A 13,770-nucleotide genomic window follows, 5' to 3' on the forward strand; every position below is an offset into this window, starting at 1 on the left:
TCTTTTCCTCTTTCTCTCCTTATATTACGCCCCCTGATGCCTAATCAAAGGAGTTGTCTCCAAGAGAAGACTTCAAAGATGACAATGGCCTTTCACATGTGGAAATTCAAACGTTGTAATGCCAAAATCTTTCACCCAGAAGTGGAGTGGTTAGTCTCCTAGAATTCCACCTCTGGCATGGAGAGAAACTCTCCTGTTTCTCTCCCCTTGCCTCCTCACCCGTGATGTTTCTTCGAGTATTTTTATGACAGAGTTGACTTCAAGTGTTGGGGAAACCTTAGTAAAGCTGGCCTAGAGGTGTGACCCAGGGAAGCTGGGAAGTGAGACCTTCTCTGCGGAATCAGAGTGCGACTTGCGGGTGCCTGAGGGGCTGTGTGGCTTCGCGTTGGGTGAAGATCATCCTTTGCCCTTCAGTCACTCCCTTTTCACACATTTGTTTCTCCATGTTAGTCTAGAAAGAGGCATCACCCGCTTTCCTTCTTTTTAGCCGAAAGGAACCCGTGTTTTTCTCCTGTTCTCCCCTAACCCCTCCCCTTCTCACTGCTGCCATGTTTTGTAAATATCAGGCAGACCTGCCCCAAGTCAGTCGCAAGTTCCTGTCCTCCAAGACTGGGCTGGTTCACGGCTACTCCTCTGGGTCTCAAGCTTTGGAGGCTCCCCAGAATGCTTTGCAAAAGTAGCAGAACCTTTGGGGACCTTCCAAAGGCCACTCACCCCAAGGTCCTGATGCAGTTTTATATAAAAGGTGTGGTGGCGGTTCAGTCTCAGTCGTGTCCGACTCTTGCGACCCCATGGACGGTAGCCCGCCAGGTGCCTCTGCCCATGGAGTTCTCCCAGCAAGAATACTGGAGTGGGTTGCCATTTCCTCTTCCAGGGGATCTGCCCGACCCAGGAATCGAACCTGAGTCTCTTGCATCTCCTGCATTGGCAGATGGATTCTTTACCACTAGCACCACCTGGGAAGCCCATATAAAAGGTGGTGGGCGGGGGGTGGGCAGGGTGTGGGGAGCAAATATGATTGCATTTGGTTCTGTAAACTCTCATCCCTGGATGTGTTTGGAATGAGATGACCTTCAGTGATTGTAGCCGAGGAGATGCCTGCATTTTGTTTCCATAGCAACGATTTTTAGGCTTTAGCTGACTGTGCACACGTGTCCACGGTAGACAAGCATGTACGTGACACACACATTGCTGAAATCAGGGAGCCCTCGAAATGGTGGGACAATAGCTAGGATAGAACACGTGGGCTTCCCCGGGGGCTCAGATGGTAAAGAACCTGCCTGCCGTGCAGGAGACCCAGGTTCGATCTCTGGGTTGGGAAGATCCCCTGGAGAAGGGCATGGCAACCCACTCCAGTATTCTTGCCCAAAGAATCCCATGGATGGAGGAGCCTGGCGGGCCACAGACCATGGGGTCACAAAGAGGGGTCACAGGACTGACGGCTAAGAGCAGAGCACGTAGATTCAAGAAGTGGTACGGTTGTTTGGTTGTTTGGTCGGTGTATTCAGGGCAGCTTAGGCCTGCTGTGACATCCCAGTGTAGAACCTTCCAGAACCCAAGCCCACGTGGTCCCCCGAGGAGCCCCTTGGCGCACGCCGGGCTGTGTGCAGCGGCGGCACCTCTAACAGGCAAGCTCGGCCTGCCCTTTAGAAGCAGGGCTCCTCTGCTGCTGCCATCTGATTCGACGCTGCTGCTGCTTTTATGTGTGTGTGTGTGTGTCTGAGATTAAACATTTTTCCATCTTGCGTTGGCAGGCCTGAAGGCGGGAGATGAGATTCTCGAGATCAATAAGCGGGCTGCGGGCACCCTGAACTCCTCTGTGCTCAGAGATTTCCTCACACAGCCGTCCCTGGGCCTCCTGGTGAGGACCTGCCCCGAGCTGGAGGGAGGAGCAGAACTGCTGGAGAACCCGCCCCATCGGCTGGACGGCCCGGCCGACCTCGGCGAGAGCCCCCTCGCCTTTCTCAGCAGCGACACAGGTATGGCCGTGCCCCGGGTGCCCCCCGCGGCTTGCGTCTTTCGGTGGGTTTCCTGAGCCTGGCAGGTCCTGGGAGACGCGTGAGGGAGATGAACAGGTTCCTGAGCTCCCCCGTCCGGGTGTAAAGGGGCCTGGGACTTACGTGCCGGTGGAATTGCCGCCTGGCTGCAATGGAAAGCTCTGTGGTGCTGCTGCTGTTTGTCCTTTGGGGGAGAGATAAGTAGATCGAGGCCGCTGTCTCTTGACTGTGGGCGGAGATGTAGAGACGCCAGCAGGCACTGAAGATGCTGGGGCTTTGGTCGTGCCCCTGCTTTCACGGCTCCGTCTCCTGTGTCGCCCCCGTCCTGTGGTTCCTTGTGTGGAAGCGGGAGAGGATGTGGACTGAGAAGCCTGGGGTGGAAATATGCCCCGAGCTGGAGTTTGGTCTGCTTTTCCCTGGGGCTCTTCTGACCTCCAGTCTGGAGATGAGCCCCTTGGCAGAAACCCCCTCCCCTGCGCCATCTGCTGTTTTTCCTGTTTATACCTTGCCTTCCACTCCCTCTGACAACCTTATGCTCACTCTAGAAGGAGCAGCTTGGGTGCTGCCTGCCCCAGAAAGGCTTCTGGGACCCCCACCGAGCTCCATCCTCTGGCCCCCCAAACGTCTTCCATGGGGGCTCTCTTTCTGCAGCACTGTTCTTGCCTGCGTCTCTGCACCTCCTGAGTTTGTTCCCTGGGACTGGGCTTAGAGTTTCTTCACTTTCAGGTGCCTGTTCTTGTTCAGCAGGAGAATCTGGAACAAGCCCACAGGTGAAGAGATAAGGGCTCTCTCTTAATCTTGCCGTGACCTGTTCTAGAGCTGGGGTGGCTTTTAGTAAGCTGGGTTTGGGGACTTATTTTTAAAAGTTGGGTTAAAAAAGGCCTTCCTTCCCCACCTCTGAGTGTAGGTACCTTGAGTGTTCTTGTTTTGCAAAGTCCCTTCTGAAGCTCGGCTCGGTAAGAATAGACCACAACAGATGCCTACTGATAGTTCATCCTTTTATTGTTGGTTCCCTAGGAGAACTCGACAAGTTGAGTCTTCAGAGAGTTGATCGCAATCAATTGTAGTGCCCATACGCCCATCATATCTTTAGGAAAGCGTTCCAGGGAGCTGTTACCTTTTTTGTTTGTTTGTTTGTGTAGTTGAAGCATAGTTGAATTACAGTGTTGCATTACTTCCCACTACACAGCAAAGTGACCCAGTTATATATATACACACATAGTGTGAATGCTTACTTGTGTCCGACTCTTTGTGACCCCGTGGACTGTATAGCCCGCCAGGCTCCTCTGTCCATGGAATTTTCCTGGCAAGAATACTAGAGTGGGTTGCCATTTTCTACTTCCGGGGATCTTCCCAACTCAGGGATTGAACCCATGTCGCCTGCATTGGCAGGCAGATTCTTTGCCATTGGGGCCACTTGGGAAGCTATATATATATTTATATATAGGAGGCCTGGTGTGCTGCAGTCCATGGGGTCAGAAAGAGTTGGATGTGACTGGGTGACTGAACAACATACATACATATATCTATTCTTTTTCATGCTCTCTTCCGTTGTGGCTTATCACAGGATATGGAGCATACTGCCCTGGGCGCTACAGTAGGGACTCACTGTTTATCCGTTCTGCATGTGCCAGTTTGCATCTGCTAATCCAGAGCACCCACTCCTGCCCTCTCCCCCCTCCTCCCCTGGGGGACGATGGCCACCAGTCTCTCCTCTGTCCCTGCATTTCTTTCTCTTTCAGATAGGCTCGTTTGTATCGTATTTTAGATTCCACATATAAGTGATATCAAGTGGTGTTTATTCTTCTCTTTCTGACCAGGGAGCTGTGTATGCTTACATGATAGGGAATGAGTACCACGAAGGCTGTTCTTTTACGTGACCACAAGATGGCAGGCTCCACCCCATAAAAGTCGGTTCACGGTGGTTTCTGTAAAATGACCGAGCGAGGTGTGTGGGTGACATCAGGTTGTTGAAAGGATTTTATAGGGTCTGTGTGCACACACCACAAACCACGGTGTGTGCTCAACCACTTTTGGATATCTTCTGTCTCAGCTCTTCCTCTAGGTTATGGGTATAAAGTAAGGGTTGGCAAATCAAGATGCACTGGCCAAATCCAGGCTATGGCCTCTTTTTATAAATAAAGGTTTATTGGAACACAGTCACGCCCATTCACTGATGTTTGTCTCTGGCTGCTTTCCCATTTCAGCGGCAGATTTGAGTAGTTATAACTGGGATGCATGGTCTGCACAGCTGAAAATACTATCTGGCCCTTTACAGACCTCTCATATAAAGTGTGATTGAAATTGCTCATGATTTGTTCCTTTAAACACAATCACTGTTTTGATGTATTTCTTTCTTTTGAGAAGAGATGTGTGTGTGTCTCTGTGTATGTGCATATACACAGTTTGTGAAGTTTTAAGACTTTTTATTAAAAATTTTTTATTTTAAAGATGTGTTTGTACATAGGTGCCTATTTTGAGACTATCTGGGTATATTCTGTGTACACAGCCCTACCCTGTCCACTGCCCATACATCCTCCTTCAGACCAGACGCCTTTGAAATCTGTGTGCTAAATATACTGAATCTACTATTGTTTAAACCCCATTGTGAAGTGAAAAGTCGTTCAGTTGTGTCCGACTCTTTGCGACCCCATGGACTGTAGCCCACCAGGCTCCTCCATCCATGGAATTTTCTAGGCAAGAGTACTGGAGTGGGTTGCCATTTCCTTCTCCCCATTAAAACTTTTTTTGTTTTGGAATCATCCTTATATGACTTATTTGTTTGTTTGTTTCCAAATCATAACTGGGCTTCTCTGGTTGCTCAGACAGTAAAGAATCTGGCTACAATGCAAGATATCCAGGTCCAATCCCTGGGTTGAGAAGATCCACTGGAAAAGGGAATGGCAATCCATTCCAGTCTTCTTTCCTGGAGAATCCCATGGACAGAGGAGCATGGAGGGCTACAGTTGATGGGGTAGCAAAGAATCGGACACAACTAAGTGACTAACACACACACACACACAAACCACGTCTTGGAATCGACATTTAAGTATTTGCTCTTAATAATTAAGCTCGATGCTCTTAGTAATTAAGCTGGATGCTGACTGTGACATGGTTCTGTCCTTCTGCTTTAACATTCTAGTGTAGTTCTTTGTTGTTTTAATTGCTTCACCTTTTACTATTTTGTAGTGATCAAAAACCCTTCAGAATCAAGTGTGTTTGGTTAAGTTAGATAATCAACCTGGTTCAAAAATAACAGCGTGAAGGTAAAGTCACAGTGTGGGTTTTCTGGATGTTTGCTAAGTTGGTTTCAACATTAATAAGTTCCAGAAGCATTCTCAAAGGCTCTCAGCAGCTGCAGCTCCATCCCCTTGGCCAGAGGGAAGCAAGACACTCAGGCCCCCCACCTGGGTCCCACAGCCTGTTTGCTTTCTGGTTGTTACCATTTCCTTGTTCATGTTTAACAGTGGAAGATAAAAGAGGGGGCAAGTAAACAGGATAAAACAACCTGAAAGATGGTCCACAATGAAGCAGAGATAAAGCAGTGTCCACAGACAGCTGCAGTGACGCTGGAAAACAACGGAGAAACTGTATACAATGGGCAGGCTGGACTATAGTCTCAGTCTAAATTTGGAAGTAACTAAAAATAAGAAGCATCCTGAGTGACAGGTTTGAGGTTTGATGTGGAGACCATTTTGGGGTGGTCGTGGTGAGTGTGAGGTCACCAGGACAGAGGGCCTGGCTGTGTCCACGGGCTCCCCGGCTGGTTCCTGTCTACAGGAGGTTTTTCCCAGTGAATTGCCCCTTGTAGCAAGTCTAAGTCTCCAAGCTTGGCCCTGATCCTGCCCTGAGAATTCTGATGGAAAGTTGTGATTAACTTTCAGGGCTGGATTCTTTCTGAAGCCTTTTTCATGGAGAGGTTTGTTTCCTTGATGTGGAAACCTCAGTGCCTAATGGCTTAAGCGGGCTGTGGAACCAGGCTCCTTGGGGATGAGTCCCATGTTTATCTTTATTAGCTTCATGACTTGAACAGATGATGCTTAATCTGTGCCCTGTGACCTCGTGCCTACAGTGGGGATCATACCACGCTACTATCACATGAGGCTGTTGTGAGGAATGAGTGAGTAATTGAAGTGTTCAGAATAAGTCCTAGGAGGTGCTCAGTGAATACGCATTCAACACGCAGAGTCTTCATGGTGACGGGAAGGTTCTCTGACTTGTAACCAGGGGCTGCAGGTTGTTATTTTCCTTACTACTCTACTCCACTTCTGTCTACGCCGGGAGTGTTGTCTGAGAACCAAGTTTATTCAGTATACTTAAAGCAGTTTCCTTCCCTGGGTAGAAAGAAGTTGATTCTACTGTCTAAATGCTGAGACCACTGGGCCCCTTTTCAGAAATAGTGATTCCCTTGGTCTGGGGTAGGGTTTGGGTATGCATCTGTTAGGGTGCGTGGTTGCTTAAAAACCTTTAGGTGATTCTAATATACGATCAAGATGGGAGGTCACCCTCTTAGGTCACCAGCTCTCTCCTTGGTTATGGGCCCTGTTTTTTGTCTGGGTGAAATGGTAAGATGATTGGAATGTTACAGTCCCATGCAGACCATAACTGGGGTGTTTGTGGATAACTTTCTCTTGTCTGCTTCACTGAGATTTTTGTAATGACAACCTGTTAGGTGACCTTTATCCTCCTCTTCCTCAGTATGGAAAGGACACTTCCCAGTATGGATTGCTGTGTTGGCTTGGAATGTCAGGGACTGGAAATTAGATTCCATCCTCAGGGTTTTCTCTAAGACTCAGTTTCCATTCTTGGCCATTGACCATCCATGTGTCCTTGTGGAAATCTGCCTGGGGCTATTCTTCATCTCTCTTTTTTTTTTTTTCCAACAGTTGTTTAGGTCCATACTGGTAAGAAAATGGGGGAAGGAGGTCCAGAGAGAAAGCTTGTTGCTTCAGTGGATCTTGTTTTAGAAAGAGCCTTGAAGTGAAGGGGAAGCTGGCATAGGAAGTTGCAAAACTTTAGTTTCTTTGAGCTTCCCAGAAAGCCTCTCTCATGCTCCTGTGTGATTTATTTTGAATTATGATCTCATCTGGTGCTACTGCCATTTCGGATCAGAAAATTCTTTGTTGTGGGGGGCTGTTCTCAGCCTTGATGTTAGCAGTTTTCCAACAAACCACTCTCAACTAGTCCTCATAACCCTCTTCCCAAAATTGTGTCAATCAAAAATTATCTTCAGACTTTGCTAAATGTCCCCTCAGGGTGAAATCTTTCCAGGTGAAACCACTGGCCTGGTTTATTAGAATGCATACCTTCCCGCCTCAGTTAGCAAAGTATTATATGAACATCAATATAGGAAAGCAAATCTAATCAAAAATAATTTTTGAAATAAGTTTGATAAAAGCCCCTGATATCAGGCCAGCTACAAGAATCATAATTCAGAGTGCATCTGTGATATCTTTCCAGGACTTCAAAATATCTGTCTATCTCTCTCACTTTAAGTTCTGTCCTTAACATTCAAGTACATTTGACTTTTGTGATGGAGGCAGCTTGGCTTTATCGTCCCTAAAATTCACTTGACCAGTTGGGATGAAGCAGGTGCCCTTGCTTAGATCAGCAAATAGTTTATGATATTACAATGAGGGCCTTCCCTGGGGGCTTGATCGTAAAGAATCTGTCTGCCAAAGCAAAAGACATGGGTTCAATCCCTGGGTCAGGAATATCTCCTGGAGAAAGGGAATGGCAACCCACTCCAGTATTCTTGCCTGGAGAATCCCATGCACAGAGGGGCCTGGCGGGCTTCAGTCCATGGGATCAAAAAGCGTCAGACACTACTCAGCGACTAATCAACAGTTATGATGAAAACTCAATGAACTAAAAATGTTAATCACACATTCGTGTCCAACCCTTTGTGACCCCATGGACTGAAGCCTGCCAGGCTCCTCTGTCCATGGGATTCTCCAGGCAAGAATATTGGAGTGGGCTGCCATTGCTTCTAATTTGAAAAATGGCCTTTCCAGAAGTTGAGCTGGGCGGGTTAAGTGGCTGTGGCCTGCCCTGGCAATTAGGGTGAGCCTTGGGTTTGGAGAGTCAGCCCCCTGGATCCGCTGCTGAGTGGAAAGATGCCATCTGTGGTGGGCACCGATAGCCCACCTGCAGGAAGTAGATTAAGCAGCCTTTGCTGCAATGGGAAAGGTTTCTGTGATAGGCAGGGGAGCCCAGGCATCTTGGTCAGAGTGGCAGAAGCCGCTAAGCCTCCTTTGACTTGCCCATTTCAAGTGCTGTGCCCGTGAAATGCAGGGTTCTGTTTCTGGGTGACGGTCCACGCGCATGGTCTGCAGCTGCATTCTGCAGACAGCAGGGAGGGGCGACACAGAGAGAGGAGCCGCTCAGACTTGTCTTCCTGCAGACAGGCAGGGTCGCCTTCTCCAGATTCGCTGCAGACTTCCAGCTAGCCAGCAGCACATGGCCTTCTAGGCGTCTGTTGGGAAAACGTGGAACGGTGTGCGATGCTTACTGTCACCTGGCTCAGGGCCCGCTCCCAAGGGCCCCACTGGGGAAACCCCAACGCCTAGTCCTGACTTCCTGCTGGTTTTGATTAATGACAACATCAAGTTGTGTGTGTGGAAAAACAGTGTTGCTTCGGAGATTAAGAGCCTCCATTTGTATAATTTTAAAGAACATTAGTGGATTATAGTTTGACTTTCACAACAAGCTGATAGGATCGGGAAGAACTATATGTACAGTTTTTTAGGATTAAAAAACTGTTCTGTGTAGAGAAACAGACTCTGAGATTTTGTGAAATGTGGTTGGAAAGAAATTGTCTTTCAAGTTAAAACTGTAGTGTTTTTCCTCCCCTGCCCCCTACAGAGTATATATAGCTCTCCTGAGGGTTTTTTTTTTTCCCCTTTATAATTGTTTTGTTTTTATTTTCTTAGCTTGGGGGAGGGGTGTTTATTTTGATCTTATATATTATGAGTGTTTTTATGGAATTCTTATATGACAGTAAATGGCTGAAAAGCAAAGCTATGATTTTTCATAGCCTAAGGATTGGATTCCAGCTCAGTGTCTTTACTAGGTGTGTATAGTGTGTGTGTGTGTGTGTGTGTGTGTCCACCCATGCACACATGCGCGTTTAGTCACATCTGACTCTGCGACCCCATGGACTGTAGCCCGCCAGGCTTCTCCATCCGTGGAAATATCCAGACAAGAATACTGGAGTATGTTGCCATTTCCCCCTCCAGGGGATCTTCCCAACCCAGGGATGGAACCCATGTCTCCTGCCCTGGGAAGCCCCAGTGTCTTTACTGGCCGTGTCTAACCTTCCCTTGTTCCCTTCCCGTCAGCCATTTTTCACTCTGAGAATGAAACACAGGTGTTAATAAAGGCCTTTAAAAAGTCAGTTATGATTAGTTCCTCTTTGGAAATGTTTGGAGTATCTGCTGGTTTAACAAACACTGTTAATATATCTCATAAGGCAAAGATCTTTTTTTCCTTCCTCTGTTAAATGTAGGTCTCTAATGGGCTTGAATGGAACCTGAGTGAATGTACCTCATCCACGTAAATCAAAGATTAATTGAAATGTAAGCTTACGTGCTTGTGTTTGTACTTCTCCTAACCTCATTGTTTTCCATCCTGATAATGGTGAGTGGGACGTGCTAGCAGCAAAGGTTTCCTTGGTTACAGAAACAGTTCCATTATGATGTGAAAATAATTTTAAGAAGCAGAGAAATGATCACACCTGTTCACAGCATTGAATGTTATTTACGGCAGCTTTTGTGATGGCCTGCGGGTTCTGTCCTGCTGGGCTCCGCTCTGCCCTGAGGTTCCCCCTTCTCTGAGGCTGCCCTGTACTTAGTCACTCAGTTGTGACCAACTCTTATAGCCCACCAGGCTCCTCTGTCCGTGGGATTCTCCAGGCAAGCATACTGGAGTGGGTTGCCATGCCGTCCTCCAGGGGATCTTCCCAACCCAGATCTCCTGCATTGCAGGCGGATTCTTTACTGAGCCACCCACCCTGCTTATCCTGTTTTTAAAAATTGGGGTGTAATTGATGTATAACATTAGTTTCAGGAGTATAACATAATGATTCTATGTTTATATACATTGCTATATGATCTGCACTGTGTCTAGTTAAAATCCACCAGGATACATAGTTTCTTTTTTTTTCTGATGATGAGAACTTTTGAGATTTACTTCCTTAAAATACAATACAGTATTATTAATTAATGTGTGTGTGTATGGCTTCCCAGGTGGCTCAGCAGTAAAGAATTTGCCTGCGATACAGGAGACACGGGAGACGCGGGTTCCATCCCTGGGTCAGAAGATCCCCTGGAGAAGGAAATGGCAACCCACTCCAGGATTCTTGCCTGAGAAATCCCATGGACAGAGGAGCCTGGTGGGCTACAGTCCTTGGGTTCACAAAGAGTTGTACATGACTTTGCGACTAGATAACAACAAATGTTGTACATCTCCATGACTTATTTATTTTATAACTATACATTTTTACCCTTTTTACACATTTCACCTACCTGCCCCACCACCCCCTACCTCTGGCAATCTCCAGTCTGTTCTCTGTGTCTGTGAGGCTTTTTGCTTTGCTTTTAGGTTCCACATATAAGTAAGATCGTACAGTATTTTCTTTCTCTGACTTATTTCAGTTAGCATAACGCCCTTAAGGTTCATCCATGTTGTTACTAATAGTAGATTTCTTTTGGTTTTCAGTTCAGTTCAGTTCAGTTCAATCGATAAGTCATGTCCGACTCTTTGTGACCCCATGGACTGCAGCACGCCAGGCCTCCCTGTCCACCACCAACGCCCGAAGCTTGCTGGAACGCATGCCCATCGAGTCGGTGATGCCATCCAGCCGCCTCATCCTCTGGTTTTGTAGCTGAATAATCCTCCCTTGTCTGCCCTGCTCATTCTGTGTCTCTAGCTTTGGCCCCACTCCGTCTCTGAGGCGCCAGGTATCCCCGGCACCTCCTTTATGCCACATGGCGATGTGCTGCGTGCTGGGAAGGGTGGAGGTGGGACACGCAGTTTCCTCTCCTTGCCTCCTCAGCCCGCTCCTAGCCTGTCTCCAGTTCTCTGGAGCTGTCTGCATGTGCGCTGGACAAAGACAATAATTCCTTCAGTGTCTGTTGTTAAGAGGAAAAGTCTTTTGTGGTGAAGGAAGCTCCAGTAGGAAGTTGCAACATTCTGTTTCTGTGGGGTTGCATAGAATCTCAGCAATGGTGTTCTGTAAACGTCTTCCTTCGGGAGGTGTGCAGAGGAGGCCTTGAAGTGTGGGAGCAAGAACGTGGCTTTGCCTGGTTTGATTCCCTGATCCTGCCGTGCTGGTATCTCTCTTCAGCTCTCGTAAAGGGCCCCACTGTCGATTCCTGCCTCTCTGGCTTTCTTTGATGACTTAAGTCCCCTAACCACGCACTGGCCATCTACTGCCTTGTTGCAAACCGCGGGAAAGCACCGTCTAGTTCGCTCACTGCACTCAGCTCTCTGGGCCGGGCTCAGCCGGGTGGCTGTTCTGCTCCCCTTGCCTCAGTCAGTCTTGTTGGCTGTGCCGTTTGGGCTTGACTGAGACTGGGTTAAGCTGGCCTCACTCACATATTTGGTGATCGGTTGGCTGGACCCCTCTTTCTTTGAGGTCTTTCATTCTCAAGAAGCTACCTTGGGGGTTTCATCGTATGATGGCCCAGCATTCCTGGGGGATCAGACCCGAAACTGAAAGCCACTTGAGACCGTAGCTCAGAATTCATGTATCACCACTTGGGTCACACACTGCTGTTCAGATCAAGTCACAAGACCAACCCAAATTCATGGGGCGTGGAGACAGACACAGAGATCTTACAGGAACGGGAAGAATCATCACTGTCATCTTTGCTGACTGTCTAACCACAGTTGCATTTCTTTTTCTCAGTCTCTCCTCTTTTATTAGTTTTTATCTTCAGGTAAGGGCAGAAGCAGAGCCAACGGGGTGAAAAAGAATGTATGTTTTAGAATCAGATAGACCCATGGTTATTGATCCATAGGGCTTCTTTTATATGCTAGATATTCGTGTTTTTGCCAGTTATATGTGTTGAAGATAACTTTTCTCAGTCTACAGTGTATCCTGTTTCCTTTTGACAAAGAAAAGTTTTTAACTTTAGTAAAATCTGATTTTCTGTTTCCTAGGATTTGTGCTTTTTTCTGTCTTGTGTAAGATCTCCTTCTCTCTCCCCTGGGTAACAAACATTTTCTTCTGTTATTTTCTGCTGAAAGATTTATATTTTGAACTTTTCCCTTTTGGGTTTATACCTCCCTGGCACTGATTCTTGTGGATGATGGGAGTTCGGGTCCAGCTTTTTGTTTCCCCATGTGGGTAATCTGCTGTCTTAGCTACATCATCAAATGTTCCTTCCTTTTCCCCCGGATCTGCAGTGCCACATCTGCTGTGCATCACACTTCCACAATGGGTAGGGCTGTTTCTGGGACTGTCTGTTCTGTTAGCCTGTCTTCTTGCTAATTCTGCACTGCTTTCTATTACTGTTAACTTTAAATACATTCTGATATCTGGTAGGGAAAGTATCCCAGTCTTGCTTTTTTTTTTTCCCCAACCACCACCCCCGCCCCCCGGCCCCCCGCTCTAAAATTGTCTTTGGCATACTGGCCTTTTGCTCTTTCATAGCAAATTCTGTTCCAGAAATAACGCTGCCAGTGTGGTCTGTCTGAATTCAGATTCCTTGCTATTTGTTGAGATTTATATTATAGCGTCATATGTGGCCTGTTTGCCTACATTGCTAATCCTTGGAAAAAACATACATTCGCAAATTCTTGTGAATAGGGTTTAAAATACACTCACGGATCAAGCTTAATGATTCTTGATGTTTACCTCTTCTGTAGTCTGACTAAATCTATTTTGTCTGGCATTTGAAGAGCATTCTTTACATTTGCCTAACTTTCTACGCTGATACTTTCAGTGTTCTTTGTCATTTTGTTTAGTCTATTTCTTACGTGTAGCATGTAGGTGAGGCTTTGTGTGACATTATTTTGGTTTTTATCTAAACATGAAGTATAATATTGAGTTTAGTCTACATCACATTTATTTAGAAGTTCCATGTATCTTGGCTCGTTTCTCTCATCATATTTTGCTGTCTTGATCTTGTTTATTCTTCCTGCCCTTCCTAGTCCTTTTTTAGGTTGAATTTCTCAATTCCACTTTCCCCTTTCAACTTATACAATCTAATTCTATTCTATTCAGTGGTTGCCCTTAATTTTTTTTTTTTTCCCTTAAAATTTTAACATGGTTTCTAACAAAATAAGACTGAATTCTTTTTACTTCTCTTAAAGTGTAAAAGGATCATGAAATGATGTAAATACAATCACCCACCGTTGCTTTAGTTTCATCTTGTGTTTTGGAACAGATGCCTCTTGGGTGTGTGTGTGGAGTGCTGTGACTTGCCTGTTTGTGTTGTTATTGTTGTGGCCACACAAAGAGTTGTGGCCAACTCTTTGAGACCCCGTGGACAGCAGCACGCCAGGCTTCCATATCCTTCAGCATCTCCCGGAGCTTGGCCTGTGTGTATATCAGCTCTTATTTATCATTTCACCTTGTATACCAGATTATGCATATGTGTGTGTGTGTGTATACATATTTTCCCACCCTAAATACATCATTTAGATACTTTTTTTTAGGAAAATTCTGTTTTAGTAAGCTTTCCCACTCTTTGTCAAATGTTTCTTATTATGAACTTTTCTTCTTGAATACTATTTTGACTTGAAATTATGTCAATTTTATGTTGAC

At 46.4% G+C, this 13,770-nt stretch overlaps 1 protein-coding gene across 4 annotated transcripts in view; it reads left to right on the forward strand.

Moving 5' to 3' along the window:
- TIAM1 (TIAM Rac1 associated GEF 1) overlaps positions 1 to 13,770 on the forward strand; it is a 451,658-nt gene that overhangs the window by 376,822 nt on the left and 61,066 nt on the right. For all 4 annotated transcript variants that reach the window (XM_061134344.1, XM_061134343.1, XM_061134345.1 and 1 more), the window contains one exon: positions 1,755 to 1,979. In XM_061134344.1, coding sequence (XP_060990327.1) covers positions 1,755 to 1,979 — 225 coding nt within the window. The remainder of the gene's footprint in view (positions 1 to 1,754; positions 1,980 to 13,770) is intronic.

This window comes from Dama dama, chromosome 31, assembly GCF_033118175.1.
Source record: "Dama dama isolate Ldn47 chromosome 31, ASM3311817v1, whole genome shotgun sequence".
Lineage (NCBI taxonomy): Eukaryota > Metazoa > Chordata > Mammalia > Artiodactyla > Cervidae > Dama > Dama dama.